The sequence below is a fragment of the Carica papaya genome, chromosome 6 (assembly GCF_054855325.1).
Source record: "Carica papaya isolate Zhongbai chromosome 6, ASM5485532v1, whole genome shotgun sequence".
NCBI lineage: Eukaryota > Viridiplantae > Streptophyta > Magnoliopsida > Brassicales > Caricaceae > Carica > Carica papaya.
In genome coordinates, this window is record NC_142314.1 from 21,811,941 (window position 1) to 21,834,980 (window position 23,040).

At 36.9% G+C, this 23,040-nt stretch overlaps 1 protein-coding gene across 1 annotated transcript; it reads right to left on the reverse strand.

Annotated features, from left to right (window-relative positions):
* Nucleotides 1-757: 757 nt before the first annotated feature.
* On the reverse strand, nt 758-2,362 carry LOC148253405 (uncharacterized). Its single transcript, XM_088223361.1, has 3 exons — nt 2,191-2,362; nt 1,244-1,383; nt 758-1,081 (listed from the first exon to the last, which is right to left on the reverse strand). The coding sequence occupies exons 1-3, from the start codon at nt 2,360-2,362 to the stop codon at nt 758-760; spliced, it is 636 nt and encodes a 211-aa protein (XP_088079487.1).
* Between the last annotated feature and the right edge of the window lie 20,678 nt (nt 2,363-23,040).

A 23,040-nucleotide genomic window follows, 5' to 3' on the forward strand; every position in this document is an offset into this window, starting at 1 on the left:
TTCAAATTTATTTACAAAACATATGTTTGTACAAAACAAAATTTCTTATTTGCCTTTATCCTAAGGTTGTTTCTTCTTAAGAGGACAAATGGTTACAATTTTATCATAACAATCAATAATGACATGGTTGGCTTTCAGCCAATCCATATAAAAAATCATATTAAAACCAAAAAAATCTAGGAGTATAAAGTTTACGGTCAACTCTCTACCCAAAACTTTCACCTTACAGACCTTATACACTATATGAGCTTTTAAAAGTCCCCTAAACGGTGTCTCTATAACCAAGGTTTTCCTAAAGATTCAGGCTTAACTACTAAGTGCCTAACAAAATCACAAGATATAAAGGAGTGGGTGGCACCAGTATCAATCAAAGCACGAGCCACAGAATTATGAATAAAAAGTGTATCTTGAATGATGGCCACAGAATTATGAATAAAAAGTGCGCTGGCGATTCGTCTCCCCCGTGGGATATCTTTCCGTTTCACTGTTTTTCCAAATTTTTCAAAATTTTCTAAATTAAATTAAATAAAATTTAATGCAATTTGATAAAATTAAATAATAATAATTAAAATTAAATAAAAACAAAATAATTAAAAATTAACTAGATTTATGAATTACGATAAATAATATGCAGAATAAATTAAATGAGTTTAATGCGGGCAAAGACTCGAATAAATAGGATTTTTCCAAATTAATTAAGTCCAACGATGGGTGGGATGTTACATTCCCACCACCTTAAAAAAATTTGGTCCCCAAATTATATCTTGAACAAATCTGGATACTTCTCCCTCATCTCGTTCTCCAACTCCCACGTAGCTTTCTCCAGGGTATGATGTTGCCATCGCACCTTCACCATGAGAATCATCTTGTTACGGAAGATCTTATTGGTCAAACAAATAATCTCCATGAGAACCTCCTCATAAGTCATGTTGGCTTGTACCCGCACCTCATCGTGAGGAATAATATCAAAAGGATCAGGATTGTACCTCTTAAGCATCGAGAAGTGAAAGATGTCATATAAATCCGTAAATTCTTGGGATAGAACAAAGTGGTATGCCATGGGGCCAATGTGCTCGATTATCTGAAAAGGTCCCATATAAAGAGAACTCAACTTCCCTATTTTCTCGAACCACATCTTTCCCTTATAAGGGAAAACCTTGAGGACGACTTGATCTCCCACAACAAACTCTAAGGGTCACCTATGATTGTCGGCGTAACTCTTCTGACGGCTTTGGGAAATTGCCAACTTCTTGCAAATGATTGCAACCTTCTCAATGGTCTTTTGAATGAACTCTTGTCCCAAATGGCGTTGGTTTCTGATTTCACTCCAACAAGTAGGGGAATGACAAGACCTTCCATTCAATGCTTCATATAGGGCCATGTCTGGAATGATAATTGTTATTATAAGCAAATTCACAAAGGGGAAGATACTCATACAAGTTATCATCGAAGTCGAAGACACAAGCACGCAACATGTCTTCCAATATCTGGATCGTACGGTCCAACTGACCATCCATTTGGGGATGATAAGTAGTACTGAAATACAACCCAAACCCTAAAGCTTCATGGAAGCTATCCCAAAAGTGGGAGGTAAATTGGAGATCACAGTCAAACACAATAGATGAGGGAACACCATGAAGTTAAGATATCTCATCAACATATAAGCGGACTAACTTGCTGGTGGAGTTAGTGGTTCTGATGGAAAAAAAATGTGGGCGGATTTGCTTAGTTTCTCCACAATGACCCAGATAGAATTTTTACCAGAACATGCTTGGGCAATCCTATGATAAAATTCATAGTTACATGCTCCCATTTCCATTTAGGAATAGGAAGAGCTTATAATAAACTGCTGGGTCTCTGATGTTCTACCTTAATCTGCTGATAAGTAAGGCATCGGGAGATGTAATTAACTCTATCCTTCTTCAATCCTGGCCACCAATACTGACGCTTCAAGTCCTGATATATTTTGGTACTTCTAAGATAGATGGATAGCTTAGAAGAGTGGGTGGTCTTGAGAACATCCGCCTTTACAACAATAGGGACCCAAATTCGATTATGAAATCTTGAAATCAGGAGATTCGTTAGAAGTGAACTTACTTAGATTCTTGGTGAGTTCCAGGCTTGTGGACTGAGCTTCCTAGATTTTTATAAAGAGATCTGGTAGGGCTCAGATCTGCATGAGATAGATGCCCTTGCCGTAGTAGCTAAGGCAGAGCGATTGTACAGTATCCATTAATCTCCAACTAGAGACTATGGTTTGAGCCAACACAGCATACTCCTTTTGGCTTAATGCATCAGCGGCTACATTTTTTCTCCCAGGGTGATAGATGATCTTGTAGTCGTAGTCTTTCAGAAGATCCATCTAGCATCTCTGTCTCATGTTTAACTCCCTCTGCAAAAAGATGTACTTTAAACTCTTATGATCAGTGTAAATTTTAAAAGTGTAATCATACAAGTAATGACGCCATATCTTTAGGGCAAAGATAATGGCTGCTAGCTCCAGGTCGTGGTTAGGGTAGTTTCGTTCAGGAAGTTTTAGCTATTGGCACCCATAAGCGACTACTCTGCCATGTTGCATTAAAACACACCCCAAATTGATATGAGATGCGTCACAATAGACCTGGAGTCTACCAATATTGTCAGGGAGGATTAAAAGAGGAGCAGAGGTGAGACGATGCTTAAATTCCATGAATCTTTCACTAAACTCATAATTCCTGATGAATGGTACTCTTTTTGGGGAAGTCAGGTCAGTGAGGCAGCAATCTTAGCGAATCCATCAATGAATCATCGGTAATAACCTGCCAAGCCAAGAAAACTACATAACTCAACCATGTTGGTGGGCGGATTCCAGTTGACCACTGTTTGAACCTTGAATGGGTCTACAGAAACTCCTTCAGTTAAAATTACATGACCGAGAAAGGAAACTTGATCCAATCATAAAGAGTATTTGCTTAGTTTAATGTAAAGTTGGTTGTGGTTAAGAGTCTCCAACATTACAATCAAGTGCACTCTATGTTCTTCAAGGCTCTTGGAATATACTAGGATGTCATTAATAAAAACAATGATGTATTGATCTAGACGCTTACCAAAAAACTCTATTCATTAGGTCCATGAATGCTGCAGGGGCATTAATTAATCTGAATGACATTACTCTGAACTCATACAAACTGTACTTACATTGAAAGGCGATTTTTGGAATATCTTCTTCTTTGACTTTTAACTGGTGGTATCCCGTCCTGAGGTCAATCTTAGAGAAGACCGTGGCTCCTTACAGTTGATTAAAGAGGTCATCGATCCGAGGTAAGGAGTATTTACTTGTAACAGTTACTCGGTTGAGTTTCTTGTAGTCCATACAGATTCTAAGGGAACCATCCTTTTTCTTCACAAACAATACTAGAGTACCACAAAGAGAATGGCTAGGGCGAATAAAATTCATGGTAATAAGGTCAGAAAGCTGATGTTCTAACTCTGTTAGCTCAGCACGACTCATACGATAGGTGGGTTTCGAAATTGGCTGGGTTTCGAGCAACTATTCAATTAAGAACTCTACCTCTCGCAGGAGAGGTAGACCAGGAAGTTCAATGGTAAAGACGTCTGAAAAGTTGCAAACAATCGGTATGGCACACACAGCAAGATCAACACCCATATTCCTGTTTATTCAATGGTTAGGAAAAATAATAGCAAAATTTTATTCCTTTTTTGGGGACCGTAAAGTTACAATTTTACTTTCACAGTTGATTATAGCATTATATTGTTCTAACCAGTTCATTCCTAATATTACATCAAACCCTACAAAATCTAACAGTATCATATTCACAAATACTCTATTCTTGAAGTTTTTATCCTACAGTCTTTCTATACACAGTGGGCTTCTAATAGTCCCACATAGAGAGTTTCTACCATTAATATTTCTGCAAAAGATTCTGGTCTAAAATCAAGATTATAAGCAAATGCACGGAAAATATAGAGTGAGTAGCACTTGTATCGATTGGATCCTTAGTAGAAGTTTCATGAAAAAAAAGCATATCCTGAATAAGAACAGGGGTAGGATAAGCACTAAATTCATCCAAGTGGTACACGCGACCTTGTGCTATAGGCCGGGCGACATCCTTTGGTCGCTGCGGTAGTTATTTATAAGGTGTTGGGTTCCGCACTGATAACAAGCATTATTGATACATCGACAGGGCAGGTCACCATGTGAGCGATTACAATGCTGATAGGATTGGTTAGGTCAGATAGGTTGAACTCTAGGTAGAGGTAAGGTAGGGGGAAGGATAACTCTAGCTTGTTTATCAGGTTGGCTATTTACTGGGTCAGGCAATCTCCTCTTAAGCTTCTGGGGTTGTTGTTGGGAACAGACTCGACCAATGCATTGGTGCTTGGCCGAGATGAGATCTTCTACCAACTGGATATGTTCGAGCACCTCTGCATACGAGCTGGATCTCAGCATCGTGACTTGGTCATAGATGTCGGCACGAAAGTCCTTCAGAAACTTTCTACCTTTTTGACTTTCAGGGGTGACCATTAAAGGGACAAACCTAGATAGTTGAACAAAATAGGCTGCATGCTAGGCAACCGTCAGACTTTCTTAGCAGAGGTCCAAAAATTCCTCCTCATTTTTTCTCGGACATAGGCAGGGAAGAAGTGATCAAAAAATGCATCCATTAAAACATCCCCAGTGGTAGGGGTAGGCAGGACTTCCTTTTAAAGTTGCCTCAGTATTCTACTTTGCCGTTTAGTATGAAAGCTATAAGGAGAAATTTCTATTCCTCGGTCAGATCTAGGACAGAGAAAAATTTCTCTATCTGTAGGATCCAGGCTTTGGCTACTAAGGGATCAAAGCCACTTTCAAAGTATGAGGGGTTAAGTTTCCTAAAGTTTGCTATGTTGTGAGAAATGGACTTCTCGGTGGTTCAATATTCGGGGACAGGAGGTGGACAAGGGTTGACTTGATTTTTTCCTATTGCTGTAGTTAATCCTTGGATAACTCAAAAGAGTTCGACAAATTCAGCCCTAGTCGGGTGATCCAGGGCTTCAAGTCACTCTGTACGCTATACAGATGGTCTTCCTCGCATCATTCCTACAAAAAAGGAAGACACGAGTTAGTGGTCTACTTTTAAAAAGAGAACTTATTTTTCCTAGGTACTTTAAAGGGTTTTTCTACTTAAGGCCTCAGTGTAAGGGATATGATCTGCAATTATTCTACTCTGATACCATCTGTGACATCCCAAGTGCTAATTAAAGCAAATGGGTATCAGATACGTATACAAAATAGCGAGTGCATGATAAAATTTTATGCAGTAGAACAAATTAATACAAATCTCTTACAAACATATATATATGAGTTCCAATTACAGATATATAACTAAGACCTGAAATGGCTACAAAATACAAAAAAAAAATTAAAACATAAAGAAATGCCACTTCTTTCACTATGCTATTGGACTCATCAGAGTGCAGAAACAATCATGCACTCAAATTTTGTGGATCTACGGGATTCTCATAGACTTCAAAGGGTAGGTCAGTCTATGGTTTCTCATTTTCTTCCTCATCGGGGTGGGACGCATGGAAAGATTGAGTTCCATATGATCAGTCAGAAAAATAATATTAAATTAACATCGTAATGTTTTAAAGGTGAATTATTCAAATTTAAAAGCTTACAGATTGTTCACCTCGTAGACCTATCTTACATTATGAAAATAATTTATTTATTAAGAAAATAGTACATTAATATAAACAATCAAATATACATCATGCCAGATAATAGAAAAAATTAAATAAATCATGAGATGCTCAAATTTTCGTGTCATGCTTAGTAAAGTCGTTGCAACTTCTATCTCTTTATGCAGATACAGATTTCCAACTACCCAAGTAAAATGATCAGATAAGATACAAATACGAAAATTTGCTTAGACACATTTCCAGCTCGCCAAACCATGGTACGATCTACGACCATAACCGTACCAACCATAATGGCCCTATTAGATATCTACAGTCACGACAGTACTTAGCTAATGGTGGCCCCTAACAGTTATTTGCGTTACCACTCTTGTCAAAGGGTATGCCGTCATCCACTAGGAGTGGTCCTCTTACGTCTTTCTTGACCAGATGGGGGAGGGAGAAACAGATACCACAAAAGGGAGTAGGAGAACAGATACTCCTCAAAGATAAAAAGCCTAATGAGACACTTGATGCATTATACATGTCAAAACAGATATATACTTCGAACCATTCATGTTTCATTTTACTTTTTTTTGTTGTTTTTATTTTTTCAAATAATAATACCGACTTCATATTATTTTTTATTACATGTAAATCATCAAGTGTTCATAAATCACATAGCATGCTTGAAAATAAGAACAATTCGACTTAATTCAACTATAACACAAAAGTACACAAAATAGGCAAATTCACAATCATCATGTTTAATAATTTTAATTTATCTAAAAATATTCCTTAAGACGTCAAAAGAAATACGAAATTTCTTACTAAAATCTTGATGTTTTCTCCTTTATAATTCCTCTTTTCTTTCCCTCCTTCTCTCACTAGATCACTTTCTCTCTTTTTCTCTCTCTCTAAGTCTTGAAAAATGGAAGAAAAGAAGTGAGGGGAAGAATGGGATGGGAAGACCTATTTATAGAATTTTAGAACCATTAGATTCGCACCAAGTAGCAAAATTCGGTGAAGAGAGAGAAGAAAAAGATGTTCGACATGAAAAATGAGGGAGGAGGGCCTCTTCTTCCGGTGGCGGCGACACGCAGCTTGAGGCATGGCAGCGCACTATCAGAGGCGGCAATGGCCTAGTTAGGGCGCTGCAGGGTAGCCTGCAACCGCACAAGCCTCTTTCCATGTGCGCAGGGCCTAGGCGGGTTGGGCACCGTGTGCGCAGACCCTAGGCGCAAAGGGCCTATCAGCACAAGCTTACTGCACGGATGGTGTGCACACAATGTGCGATACTTGTCCGCGCAAGGTGACGCGCTTACGACCCGCCTGTGCATGACAAGATGTACAGAGGACCTAGCTCTGCATCGCGCACACTGTGCGCGCGTGCAAGCTCACACAATGAGCGACATCCTACGCAGGCGGCTCTGCTCCCCCGCAGGATTTCTTCCCGTCTCACTGTTTTTCTGATTTTTTTTCAAATTTTCTAAATTGAATTAAATAAAATTTAATGTAATTTGATAAAATTAAATAAAATCAAATAAAAGTATAATAACTTAAAATTAACCAAATTGATGAATTACGATAAATAATATGCAGAGTAAATTAAATGAGTTTAATGCGGTCAAAGGCTCGAATAAATAAGATTTTTTCAAATTAATTAGGCACAACAATGGGCGGATTGTTACACCGAGTAAGGAGATAAGACAACACAACAGATACATGCAATATATATAACTTTTACACATCAAAACATATATATCAGATATACTTTTCTCAAAAACATATTCATTTTCACTGAAAACAAATGCACAGTCAAAAACTGAAATCAGAATCACAATTCAAAAACACATTGCTACATTGTACAATGACTACACTCTCACATATACCATATCACTTAGCAGGTATAGTGCACCACATTATATAATGAGCCACATGTCCCAGAACTAGAAAACATATGCACTTTGCTACATTGTATAATGAGCTCTACTACATCACTGTTATGGAAGGTCATTCACATCTTTTTACTGTCATGCATGCTAGGTGCCAACTTAACACTTAACACTTTCCCATACAACAAAAAACGGAACACTTAACACTTACATCTATCACTTTTCCACTACACCTGAAAACAGAATGGTTACATATGGCCACACTGAAGCTTAACATCATGTAGCTCCTTTTGGAACTGTTCACCTTGATAACAAGTGATGTACACTTTTTAGAATTAGTTTTCATAACACATGGACAAAATAACACTTAGAACACAATATTACTTTGGCAAAAGATTTGTACTTTATATATGAAAATACGTAGAAAACACAAATGGAAGACTTGAAAACTATGTATGTTATGCGATCATAATATCCACTTACTATACTAAAAATACTTTGAAAATACTTTGAAAACAACATAGGATATCCAATCACAATACCCACTTACCTTAGGTTCGATGCAATCAATATAAGCTCTCTCTCTCTTTTATAAGAATCACTTCCTATATTTTTCTTAATTTTCTCTAAGCATTCCATTAGAGTCTTCCCTTAAAATACTTCAATTTTCTCTTTTCACCCAAGCAAAGTCTCCCCTTATATTTTTCTCAATTTTCTACCAAAATTAGGCAGCATCTTTCCTTAGAACTATCATTATTTTATGCTAAAAAATATCCTCATGATAGGTAAATTATTTTCCTCTTAAAGAAACTTGCAGGTACATACCTTGTAGGACATGCTGCTTTAAGTTTGGTAAAGTCTCGACTTTATTTTTAAGTTTTTTCAATCAAAATTCCATCATAGTTCTAGGATATTTTTGTGCAATATCTAACCTCAAAAATACTACTCATATCACTTAAAACTCTTTCTCAAAGTTTTAAGAGAAATGGAATTAAAATGAAAGAGAAAACTCACCTTAAGCCCGCAAGTTCTCTCTTGGTTGGGTGTGAGCTTCCGCTCTCCATTTTTTTCTTTCTTTGTTTTTCTCCTTCCTTTCTTCCTTCCTCTCTATTCCTATCATATTTTGGGTAGAGTTTCCTCAAGGAAAAACTCCTAATTTCCATCAACTTCTCTCACTTTTACTCGGTTTCTTCCCTTTTCGTCTCATTGTTTGCTCTTTCCATCTCTTCTTTCTCTATCTTATTTTTCTCTAAACTCCAGATTCTTCTCCCTTCATCTCACAACCTTATATATAGGTAAGGGATGTCTATGCAAGCTAATAGGTGTGGGAGAGGTGGCAAAACATGATTGGCCACTTAAATGTCCTTAAGCTTCATCCTTATCCTTATCTCTTCCATTCCTTAGTCTTTAAGTAATTCTAGAGCATTTTAATATTATCCAAACTTGTCCCACGTCTTTTCCACTTTCCAAGATCTTCCATACCAAAATTGAGCATCATTTGATATATTTTGGGCTGCCTTAGGCCCACCTAAACCCATAAGGCCCAAAAATGCACTCCATGCACATGCCTTCACTTCAAACAGTCATAAGTCCCTCGATTATTATGTGTTTCTAGCTTATTTTCCATTTACTTGCTCTTTGTGGTTTCAGCTACTTATTAACCAAATTTGGGCTCTGAACAACCTTATTTGGTCCATCTAAGGTCCACTTAAGCTCCTAAAGGTTTAAACTATGCACAAAGATAGGCCCATGCCCATACCCTTGATTAAAAACACCATAACTTACTCAATTATTAATCTTTTTGGGCAAAACTATGGTTCATGTGTTTTACAAGTAGGAAAATATCATGTGGTTTTTGTTTGGGTATCATCTAAATCCATTTAACCCACTTATGGCCTAAAAAGGCAAAATTATCCTTCATGTGCATGCCTCATGGGTTTGACCTCATATCTCCCCAATTTTCTTCTATGGACATTTTGATATTTCCATAAACTTCTTCTTCAATATCTTGGCTAGTCCTCATCCAAATTTGAGTCTCATATTCTATGTAGTTTGATCTCGATACACAAATCAAAGCCAAATGGTGAATTAGGATTTCTCAGGAAATTTCCTCCTTCAAATGGGAGATTTCTCTCCTGATTGTTAATCCAATTACTCTATCATATTCTAGTAGTCTCTTCTTATCTTCTACAGTATTGTTCTAGTCTCGAGAAGTATTCCTAGACCTAGAGAACTCAGTTTCCTCCTTGAGAGAAAATTCTCTTTTTGAGGGGTTCCTTTTACCTTAATTTCATAATTTTTGCTCCGTTTGACTTAAAACTTAGTCCTTAAAACTTATTACATCTCTTTGCATACATATACATGCTTAAATAGCATACAAAAAATGAAAATTTGTTTAGAAAAAATCTGGATCATTACATCCTTACCGCCTTAAAAAATGAATTTGGTCCTCAAAATTCAACTACCTAGGGGTCACATAAGCTTGAATCCTTGATATTTTTCTCAATAGGTTGTTGATCTCTATGGTCTCCCTTTTTTTAGTGAACTAACTTATTCAGTGACAACTTATGACATCAGTTTCAAAAATGTATCTTAGCTAGTTCTTCACTATTTATTTTGGACCTATAAGTTGGCAACATTTTTACTAAGGCTTGCAACCTTATATCCCCAACTAGTTGTGAAATGGATATCTCCACTATATGTAGTTAATGGTGACTCTATTGTGATTCTCTATTCACCTCAAAGATAATAATTATGTATCTCTGAATAATAGAATCGTAACTCCTTAACTTATCTTTGAAGTCTAATCTCATGCTTATATTATCTGGTGGTTCATAAATGCTCCCAAGTTTTTCAATTCTTTTAAAACTCTCAAAATAAGGGTAGTATTATTGGGAAGTCGCTTTCGAATCTCGTTAAATTATTTCACCTCATATAACTTCTCATAAAGATTTATGTTACTATGCTTAGACTTAGCAAGGTCTAGGGTGCTTTTTAAATAATACCTCAATAATTGATTGAGTGCTCATAAGGTCTTTATCATTTAAATAATCAAGTATGGAATTCCCCACAATGAATATGACTCTTAATTACTTCTACATGGCCTCAACATCATTTCTATGTTTTATAGTTTCCTAAGATATTGAAAAACCTAAATCAAGTGTATGTGTTTGATGACTCCCTAAAATTAATCTTACAAAAAATGGTTTAGCATTCTCCTCAGTCAAGACCTTTTGTCCTTCCTCCAGGACTTGATATCCAAGCAACTTACTCTTTCTAGTTAAGTTGTATAGATTATCAACATATTAAGGCCTATTCTCTCCATCAAAGTTTGTTAAGTTTTTATGTCTCCCTGATTTCTTATGGAACCTTGTTCTCAGACTTGAAGTTTTATAAGACTCAGACGTCCAAAGTGGATCAACCCTTTTCTAACTTTCATAAATAAAGGTGGATTTATTAGGAATTAGTATGCACTTGGTATCACATATATTATTAACCTAAAGTTTATCTAATATGGGTGACTCCCAAAATCTCAATCATTATCAAGTCCTTTTAAGGTCGTTAAATATCAATTTTCTTATTATTAGGACATATAACTAAAGGTCTCGTTAAAATTGATTACACTCGATAATTGATTCCACCTCTCTAAAGTTTAAGTATTATGCACTCCCAAAGATTCAAATTAATCACTCCTAGAGGGCACAACTATTTTACCTTGTTCACTTGTTTATATCCACTAAAGATATCTAAGAAACATACAAGTCCAAGTTAGGCAGGATCTTGAGTTATGTCTGATCATCTACTTCAACTTAGAAATGGGAAACTGTTCCTGATAGTTGCCCCATTACTGGTTATTGTTCTCTAATAATACTTGTCTATTCTCATCTCGAAGGTTCAAGGGTATTATTTCACTTTATTCGAGAAACTACTTTTAGGAATATGGTTTACTTATAATTCTCATATGGGTGATAATATACCTCCTCTTAGGTTCTCGACTTATTCTCTACTTGAATGGGAGGGTAATCCTTAGAGTGGTATTGTACACTTTCATAGCTTGAACTAGTCCTTAGTAATGGGATAACAAAATTCTTTCTTAATAGTTAGTCTTTTTTTGATCAACAAGAATAGCTCATATCCTCCAAAACATGTATTTTATTCACATGATCTTAGGATCTGTAACATTCATTCTTCCAAGTCAGAACAATGTCATATCTCAATACTATTAATAGGATATTTACTCAAAATCTTTTATCTCTCAGCATATCAAGTTTTTTTCAACCTCTAACCACAAAGGCATACACTTGTCTCATTTGATAATTTCTTTGGTGAGGGAAACTCCTTTAAATCTCAACGTTCAATCATATAGGACTCCTCTTCACTTCTTAAAACACTCATCCCTACATTCATTATTCCTTAGATCCTTAAAAAGTCCATGGGTATCTAAAATATCTAGCCTAAGTCCTTCACTATATGTACGAGTCTTTCGAGATTTAATTTAGTCCTGTCTTCTAGACCACGTATGATGTGATATTGGATAGTCCAAATATGGTGTCAAGGATGACAATCTGCATCAAAGAGGAATTCAGTAGGTCCCAACTCAAACAGGAAAGTAATTTCATCCCTGACTAGTTTCCTAACTAAGATTATTCCAAGAGATGGGCCAAGTTTGTTCAAGCCAAAGGACTTAAGACCCGAGTAAGATTAATGAGCTTAAAGAATTGTAAGAAAGTTGATGCTTGAGAAAGATGGCCCACGTGAACCAAGTGTGCGCAGCCCATGTGCGCGCAGCATGCGCATTGCACTATAACGCCTGCTTAAAAGCGGACCCAACAGCTCTGCCGCATAGTCCAGAAGATTCGCAAGCATCGCACATGGAATTTACCGTGCGTGTGCCCCGTGTGGACAGGCCTGGAACTAGCCCAGTGCCTAAGCTGTGACTCGACCTGCAGGCTTGCTGTCCGTGATCTGTGCAGACTGGGCCACCCAGGTTATCCAAACCCAGCCGACCCATTCTCAACCTTTTCATTAATTAAGTTATTTTTAATTTAATTTTTTTAAAAGGCTTTGGGACCCACTTTTTAATTACCCATGTTTTAATTTAAAATCCCATATGCCTAAGTTAATTTTCTTATATTTTTTATATAGAAATCACATGGGATAAAAACCTATCCTATTTTTAATATTATTTTATTATAAGTCTATCTCTTAGGATTATTTAATTTATTTATTTTGTATTTAAATCGGATATAATAATTATTTTATTATGTAATTATCCTATAATTATTTTATGACGTACTGATCTAGTGTGTGTTGAAAAACTCCTTTCATGAGGTCCATGAAGGCTATAGGGACATTGGTTAACCAGAATGACATTACCCTAAACTCGTATAAACTGTACCTGTACCGAAAAATGGTCTTTAAAATATATTCTTCTTTGACTCTCAGTTGGTGATATCCCATTCTGAGGTTGATCTTGGAGAAGACCGTGGCTCCTTACAATTGGTCAAAGAGGTCATCAATTCGAGGTAAGGGGTTCTTGCTTTTAACCATTACTCGGTTAAGTTTCTGGTAGTCCACGCAGAGTCTAAAGGAACTATCCTTCTTTTTCACGAACAGTACTAGAACATCCCAAGGATAATGACTAAGGCGGATAAACTTCTGGGCAATCAGTTGAGAAAGTTAATTTTTTAGCTCTGCAAACTCAGCACGACTCATGCGATAGGTGAGCTTTGAGATTGGTTGTGTTCTAAGTAGCAATTTAATTAGAAATTCCACCTCTCGTGGGGGAGGTAGACTAGGAAGTTCAACAGGAAAGACTTTCAAAAAGTTGCAAACAATCGGTATAGAACACACAATAGGATCAACACCTATATTCCTGTTTATTGAATTATTAGGAAAAGTAAAAATAATATATTTTATTTCTTTTTTAGGGATCACAAGGTTACAACTTTACTTTTACAATCATTATTACTCTATATTTTTTTAACCAGTCCATTCCTAATATCACATCAAAATCTTAAAAAATCTAATAATATTAGGTTCACAAATACTTCTATCCCTCAAACATTTGTCTTACAATTTTTATATGCAGAGTGAGTTTCTAATAATCCCCTAGAGGGAGTCTCTATCGTTAATATTTATGCTAAAGGTTTTGGCCTAATATCAAGTTTACAAATAAACACACAGGAGATAAAAGAATGAGTAGCACTTATATCGATCAAAGCCTTGACAGAAGTATCATGAAAAGAAAGCATACCCTGGATAAGAACGGGAGTGGGGAGAGCACCGGGTTCATCTAGGTGGTACACACAACCCTGTGCTACAGGCCTAGCCACGTTCTTCGGTTGCTGGGGTCAGTCCTTTATAAGATGTTGGGTGCCTCTGCACTGATAGTAGGCGTGGTTGATACGCCGACATGGTAGGTCACCATTCAAGCGACCACAATGATGAGAGGGCTGGGTAGGTTGGGTAGGTTGTCCATTGGTGGAGCAAGGTAGGGGGAAGAAAAACTTTTGTTCGTTTATCAGGGTGGCTATTTACTGGGTCGGGCAATCTTCTTTGGGGTTATTAGAGTTATTATTGGGTATGAACTCGATCAATGCGTTGGTGCCTCGACAAGATGAGGTCTTCAGCCAATTAGGCATGTTCTAGTACCTCCGTATACGAGCTGGGTCTTAGTATCGCAACCCAATTATAGATGTTGGCACGAAGGCTTTTTAGAAACTTCCTAACCTTATGACTTTCGGGGGTAACCATTAGAGGGAAAAACCTAGATAATACGACAAAACGGATTGCATATTGGGCAACCGTAAAAAACGTTGTCAAAGATCATGAAATTCCTAAAATTCCTCCTCTTTCTTTTCTCGGTCATAGACAGGAAAACAATTTTCAAAGATCCATGAAAATCTCCCATGTGGTAGGGGTAGGTAGGGCTTCCTTCTTAAATCACCATCAGTGTTCTGCTTCACTATTTAGCATAAAGGTTGCTAGGAGAAGCTTCTGTTCCTCAGTCAGGTGTAGGATAGAGGAAAACTTCTCTATTTGTAAGATCCAAGCTTCGGCTACTAAGGTGTCAGACCACCTTCAAAATCTTGTGGGTTAAGCTTCCTAAACTCCGCTATGTTATGAGAAATAGACTTCTCAGTTGTTCGGTATTCTGAGGCATGGGGTTGACAAGGGTTGTCAATCCTTGGATGGCTCACAAGAGTTTGGTAAATTCAGTCCTGGTCGAAAGATCCTGAGCTTCGGGTCTCTTGATACACTCTACGGATGGTCTTTCTCGTGTCATTCTTACAAAAGAAAGGAAGACATGAATTGATGGTCTAATTTGGAAAAGAGGACTTATTCTTTTTAGATATCCTAAAGGTCTTTCTACCTACAGCCTCAATTGTAAGGGATTTAGTTCGCGTAACTACTTTGATACCATCTATGAAATTCCATGTGGAATGACTAGATCATATATAGGTAACAAAAATTTGCTCAGTCACATTTTCGGCTTGCCAAACTACTGTACGATCTATGACCATGACCGTACCAACCATAATGGTCCTATCAGATATTTTATGGTCACGATATTACTTAGCCAAAAGTGACTCCTAACAGATATTAGTGTCACCACTCTCGTTAGAGTCATCCACAGGGAGCGATTCTCTTACATCTTTCCAGACTAGATGGTAGAGGGGGAAAACAGACACCCCGGACGGGGATAGGGGAACAGATACCTCTCAAAGATAAAAAACCTAATGAGATACTTGATGCGTTATGTATGTCAATACAGATACATAATTTGGATCATTAATGCTTCATTCTACTTTTCTTTTCTCTTTTTTTTGTTCTTTTTATTTTTCAAATAACCTTAGTGGTTTTATATTATTTTGATTACATGCAAATCATCAAATGTCTATAACTCACATACCATGCTTGAAATCAAGAACAATTCAACTTATTAAGCCTACTAACATAAAACATGCAAAACAGGAAAAATCACAGAATTATCAATTTAATTTTTTTTTTGTCTAAAAACACTCCTTAAGAAGTTTAAAGAAATACTAAATTCCTTACCAAAACCTTGATAATTTCTTCTATACTGTTCTTCTTCTCTTCCTCTCCTTCTCTCTCTAGATCACACACTCTCTCTCTTAAAAGGTGGAAGAATGGAAGTGAGGAGAGAATGAGAGGAAGGGCCCCAATTTATTGAAAATGGGAGTCATTGGATTTGCACCAACTGGCAAAATCTGGTGGATAGAGAGTAAAAAGATGCTTGGCATAAAAATTGGAGGATAAAGGCCTCCATCACCGGTAATAGCACCTCTAGCGGTAGCATGCTGCCCAAGGTGAGCAGCAACACACTACCTGAGGCAGGAATGGTTAGCCTACGCGCGTAGGCCTATCCACGCAGACAGTGCGTGCACAGTGTGTGGTGTTTGCCTGTCCACGTGCGGATGGGTCCTACCTGCGTGCGATAAGACACGCGAGCATACTTGTCCTCTGTGCCATGCGCGATGGGACGTGCGCACTGTGTGCAAGTCCTGTGCCTGTTGCGCGCGCACAATGCACAGGTGCCCGCACGAGCTGCCCATTCATGCAGGACTTTTCTCGCGAGACTTTTCCCACGATTTTTTCATTTTTCTTTAAAATTGTTTATTTTAAAAAAATGATGATTAAATAATTACATCAAAATAAAATTAGGTAAAATTAAATAAAATTAAAATAAATAAAAATGGGCATATAATTTATGAATTACGATAATAAGCTGCGAAATAAAATAAATAAGTTCAGTGTGACCATAAGACCCAAATAAATAGGATTTTTCAAGTATAAATTAAGCACAGTGGTGAGCGGGGTGTTACAACATGCCTCTAATTTTTGCACTGCCGTCACATCACGTCATCTATTTGTCAGTCGTCACATCTCAATTTTTCTGTTGACTTTCTCTTTCCTCACCAGATTTCGTAACTTGACGTAAATCCAACGGTCCTAATTTTCTATAAATAGAGTCCGGATCCTCCCTTCACAATTTCCTCATCACTTTGATTTCCATTCTTCCATCCTCCAAGAGCTTTACAGAGAGAAGGAGTGATCTAGAGAGAGAAGAAGAGGAGGAGAAGAACAAAAGGCATAGGAAACATCAAGGTTTTGGTAAAGAATTTAGTATTTACTTTTAAAGATCTTAATGAGTATTTCTAGATTAAAACAAAGTTTAAATTTATGGTTGCATGATTAAATCATATGCTTAAAGGAAATAATTTTACGTGATTAATGCATGTTTTATGAATGTACATGAACTGAGTTTCTGCATGTAATTTAAATGATTTAACACTTAAAATAAATATTGATATGTGATGCAATTAATGGAGGAAAAATGATTAAGCATGAAATGATTTATAGACATGAGGAATATGTATTGGTATTGGCATGCACAATTAATAAAGTGTTTCATTAGATTTTTTATCTTTGAGGGGTTTCTATTTCTCCCCTTATCTTGTTTGAAAAGACATTAGAGGACCGCTTCCTATGGATGATGAAATATCCTTTGACAAGAGTAGCGACGCGATATGATTATAAGGGTTACCATTGGCAAAGTACAATCATGGCCATAGTTAACATGTAGCACCACTATAGTTGGCACGACCATGGTTATAGATCGGATCATGGTTTAGCAAGTTGTAAATGTGTTGTTGCTTTAGCAAGCCACAAATTACTATTATAAATGAAATGAATTGGTCATTCCACATAGGCAGTCGAAAATTCATATTGCCCTCAGTAGATAGAATTCGAAACGATTTCACGCAAAGAATAAAATGAAAGATAATGCATATCATGATTTATTTAATTTTTTTTTATTTTTAGCATAATTGATTTGATTGATATGACTATGATTTGATGGTTATAATATTTTTTAATAAATTAAATTATTTTCATAATTAATAAAGGACCCTGGCATGACTCTTGATGGTAAGTGACAATGATATTACATTTAATCACTTTTAAAATCTTATGATGTTATTTAAATACTATTTTTCTTAGTGAGTTTATAAAACTCACTCCCTTCAATGCCCCCAACAGACGAGGAAGATAGTGAGGAACCGATCACTGACTTACCCTTTAAAGTTTTTGAGGATCCCGTGGATCTATAAATTTTTATTAGTGCATGACTTGTCCCACACTCTGATGAGTCCATTAACATAATAATAGAAGTGAGCCTCTTTTATATTTTGTTATTTTGTATTTTGCCGCCACTTCTGGTCTCAGATATATATGTAATTGGGAACTCATATGATTTGTAAGGAATTTGCAAGTATTTGTTCAGCTGCATATATTTATCTATTATGCACTCATAATCTATTTCTGTATCTAGCACCCTCATGCGTTAATTAGCATTTGGGATGTCACAATATATAGGTGTTGATAAAATAATTGTTTATCATAGTACAAATTTTCACATGCACTTAAACATCTTCTACTACTCCATTAACGGATCCAAACAAGCTTCAAGGGGCAGCTCGGGGAGCGATTCTTAACTTTTCACATCTACTGGGGGAAATAGATTGGGATGAGTTCCATAAAACTCAATAAGGAAAATAATATTTAAACTATGCTACTAAAGCTTTACAGATTATATTTATTTTAAATAAAAGTGTCGTTACCTCCACAATCAATAGTATTTACCATCACACCGTTGAATTTATTTAAAATATTGCTAAAAACCTTATGATTTTAATTATTTGAGATATATTTCTAAATAAGAGTCCAAATTATCAACAATATGACAAAACATTGAGAAACATATCTAATATAGAAAAATAGTAAAAAACATGGCATGACATGATGGAACAATGAGAGACATAATCAACACAAGAACAACTTATCTAGAGCATAAAGTGACAAACAATAGTCCCAGCTACCCCAATTAGGTTATTCGGTTTAGTTTCAAAGTTTATAGATCTTCGTGCAAAATAGTTTTAACCTATATAAATAGAGGATAGAGGGGATTCCCAACTACCATTCTAAATGGAAAATAGTTCAATTCGATATACGGTAATACAGTTAGAGACTATGACTACAACAGTACTTCACCATTGTGACCCTTACAATCAGTCACGATATGCTCTCATAAGAGGAAAAATCAGTGCCATTTACAGGGAGTGGTTCACAAATGATCGATAACAGTCATATTTAGTCTCCCCTCAGTGATAACAGTTAAACAGATTTCAGCCATCTGGTTGTTCTTAACAACTAAGAAATCACATTCTAGATTATAGTTCACAAAATTCATTTCAACCCATTGGGTCCATCAAACTGGTCTTTAAAATCCATATATTTTTTTATTTCCTAAATTTCCCTTATACCAATTATTTGGGCCCACTAAGGCCCCAATCAATTGAACTGGGACCTAAATGGGACCCACTAAATGAACTTAAACCCGATAAGGGTTCATTGGAAGACCCGACCCACTAGGGGCCCATTAGCCTAACTCGAACTCGGTGGGGGTCCATTAAACCTAACCTAGCAAACGAAGGTAAATCAACCCCATCCAGACCTAGTGGGGTCCATTAAACCTAAGTCGACACATCTGGGACCCCCAAGTCCAACCCAGCCCACTAGGAGGCCTATAATCCCAGATTTGGCCATTAGGTTTACCTTTCGAGCTGAGGCCCAATTAAGATAACCCTCTCGACCTTTGCCCAAAGGGAGAGGCAGAGGGCCTAAGCCACACGACTTGCTTAAAGCACAGGCATGCCAAGTAGTCGCATAGCACGACATGTAGCGTGAGTAGTGTGCCTTGAGCAGACAGTCCTGTGCGTGCTTGGGTGAGTGGCGATAGGCCCTCATGCGTATTACGTGCTTATGTGCGTGGGTGCTCGGTAGGATAGCACAACACGACGTGCAATGCATGCTTGCACTTCCCCTTGCACGCATAATCTTTTTGGCTTATGGACACGCTAGGCAGGTTGCGCGCGTGTGCATGCATGAAGACATGCGCACACACGCACGCGCAACAAGTCTCTTCGGTGTGCTGACACAACTTGCAGGACCTGTGCTTCCACATATGGCTACTGCACACAACAAGCTTGGGACCTTGTCTTGGCACTTGGGCATGCTAGGGGCAGTGTACCTCGTGCACTGTTGCGGTACGACTGGGAGCCACGACTAATTTTAGCACCTTGGTGCCCAAAACCTATTCTAAACCAATTTTCACCATCGCAATCTGCATGTTTCAGCATTTTAATCCCTTTTCAAGCATACAAAATCACTTCAACATTTAAACATCAACAAATAACTCCATAACTCATCAAACATTTGATAAAATGCTAACTTAAACTTAAAACACTTACATACACTAACAATCAACAACCATGTGTGCATTTTGAGTTTTTAAACAACTTTAAAAACATAAAAAAGCTCATTAGAAGTGTGAGAATAACTACCAAACCCCTTACCAGTTAGTATTTGGTTCTAAGAGAAATGAAGTAGGTTTGCGATTTTAAAGGAAGAAGATGGTTGTTTGAGAGTGAAGAATACTTTCTACAAGTTTAAGGGAGAAGGAAAAGTTCGTTGGTGATGTGTTATAGCATCTTAGTAGAGAATAATCGAAGGATTAGAGGCTTACCGTGACACTAAAGGGAAAATGGCACGAGGAAACCTTTACGATGGCGGAGGAGGAAGAAGACCTTGGAGCTCTCGGGTTGCTCTCACTCTCACTCAAATTTTCTCTCTTTTTGATCAAGTGAAGAAGAAGAAAGAAAAGAGAAGAAATGAAGAAAGAAAGAGATTAATGAAGCTTAAATACTAAAGAGGGAAGTCATGTGATCCGTCGTATCACATGCAATTTTGGTTGTTGATCTGCCTAAATGGCCGACCGACAGGTGAGACATGGCGTGTATACAAGCCATGGGGCTGCCGCAATAGTAGAAACATCATGCTGCCATTATAGCTAGTAGATTTTTCCCTGCGTGTGTGCGACATTATTCCGCAAGCATCCAGACTTACAAGTGTGCAACATGTGTGTCTGCGCACACACGTGCGAGTTGTTTCCCATGAGGCTTGCTTGCAGGATGTGTTCCCTTATTTTCCTTTTATTTTTTGCTTCTTTTTTGTATTCTTGTTTTCCTACTAGTTATAAAAATATTCGCTTTGAGAAAAACTAATTATACATAAAATTCTAATCATCAATTAATTAAATTCAAATTTTAAAAACACACATATCTTAAATAGGTTTAGGGGTGTCACACGCCCTCACAATAATGGTTCAATCAGAGTTAAATTGTCTCAAGCATCCTCCATTTTGAAATCACCATTTGGGCTAATAAGGTAGAGTTCTTCCTGTTAAGAACATCGGCAACAACATTTTCTTTTCTTGAGAGGTAAAAAACTTTTCAATCGTAGTCTTTTAGGAGGTCTATCCAATACCTCTATCTCATATCGTGTTCCTTTTGGAAGAATAATTACTTTAAATTTTTATGATGGGTGTAGATCTCAAAGGTTTAACTGTACAGATGGTGGTGCCATATCTTAAGAGCAAAGACTATGGCTACCAACTCTAGATCGTGAGTGGGGTAGTTCCGTTTATGCGGCTTTAATTGCCTGGAACCATAAGCTATTGCCCACATGTTGCATGTGCACACACCCAAATCAATGCAAGATGCATCATAATAAACCTAAAAATGACAGGTACTATGACGTCCCAAATATCTATTGGGTAGAAAAGAGCCAACTACTTAACTAGTTACGAGTGCAAAAATAAATTTTTGACATTGAAGTAGAAATTGTAAAATCCCTTATAGTAATCTAAGTTAAGTTCCTTACAACATGTCCATAAGATTGCAATAAATACAAGGTAGAGTCCTTATAGAAAACGTCATCAAAGTGAGGAGTAACTATTGCACTCGAATTATGTCTTAGAGGATTATCACGAATTTGTAATTGTGTCTATTTGAACTCCAAGGGATGACTTCGAGAACGAACCCTAAACTTTCTCAATATTAGGGGGGCATGAATTAGGGGTGAGTTCCATGTAAACTCTGTAAGGGAAACAATATTTAAAATCACATAACTAAGATTTAAAGAGGAAGCAACCTGAATAAAACCTTTGTACCTCTCACCTTAGAGATTCCTCGCAGAGTGGAATCATTTAATCATTGAAAAAATCCTTGTCTTTATTAAGAAATCTAATGAAATAATCACTCACCCATATTAAGAATACCATTACTCAATGTTTATATGGACACAAGCTGACATATATTTAATCAAATCAATGGCATTTTTAGTAGACAGAAGTCAATTGTGCAAACCATTAGAGATGTTAGAATCATAAATAGTAAACCATCATACAAATATGGGTAGTATTTTTTATCTTATTTAAGTCTTATTTAGTCTTTTACTGACCTTAATGAGAAGCCGTTGTAACATATATCCACTGAGGAAAGAAGGAATCCCTGGTTTCCATTGTGAATCATTGACCTATCCCCAGATCTTTATCATTTTCCCATCTAAACTATGACTATGGTCATACATTCACCACTATGGCCCTACATATACCTAACACGTATCCTCTCTTGTTAAAGGGAACACTGATCATCTTAGGGAGCAATTCACCAACACTTATTTAGAGGAGGGAGAGATAGAAACCCTCAAATATAATGGTGAAGCAAATTTCTTCCTTCTTTCCACTTGTTTATTTCATATTCACAACAATTTCATGTTCCTTTCATATAAATGCTACATGTTCAATGTAATCATTTCCAAAATTGGTATGGGTTTCACAACTTATCCAGCCCAGAGGCTATACTCGGGCTGAAGGCTCATGTCTACCTGGACTTGGCCTTCAACTCATCTTCTTGAATTAAGGTCCACTAGGATAACTTTTTTTACCATTACCAAGGTAAGGCAAAAGGCTAAACCCACATGCAATTCCAATCATCATGTTTCATGCATTATGCTTAACGTTTCCATGATTAAATGCCAACCAATCATCATAGGGACACTAAACATCAAACCAACATGTTCCACTATACAAAACATCAACCTTCCTACATTAAAATCATATGGCACACTTCCATGTATCATACCTCATGTCCCAGACTTAATGGGGGTCCAACACATTCAGCCAAATATTTGTTATTTCTGACTTGACCATCGGGATATTCCTTAAAGCTTAGTCTCTTTAGAATACCTCTTTTTATCATTACCAAGGGTAAGACACAGGTCGAAATCCATAAGGTCTTGTGTTTGTCATTTTTTCCAAAAACAAGTATAAAAACATTTAAAAAAATTTTCAAACAAAATGCAGACAAATCACTGAAGCAAACATGAAAAATTCATCACAAAGGTTCTTTACTTTTGTCATTTTATTCAACTAAAAAGAGTACTTAAAAGTGTAGATAAAAATACTAAAGAGTCACTTACCGTAACTGGGTTGACTTAGCCTTTTGGAAGTGAAGGAAAATCTTCTAGAAATTTCCTCGAACAAGCGGGTGAAACTCTTACT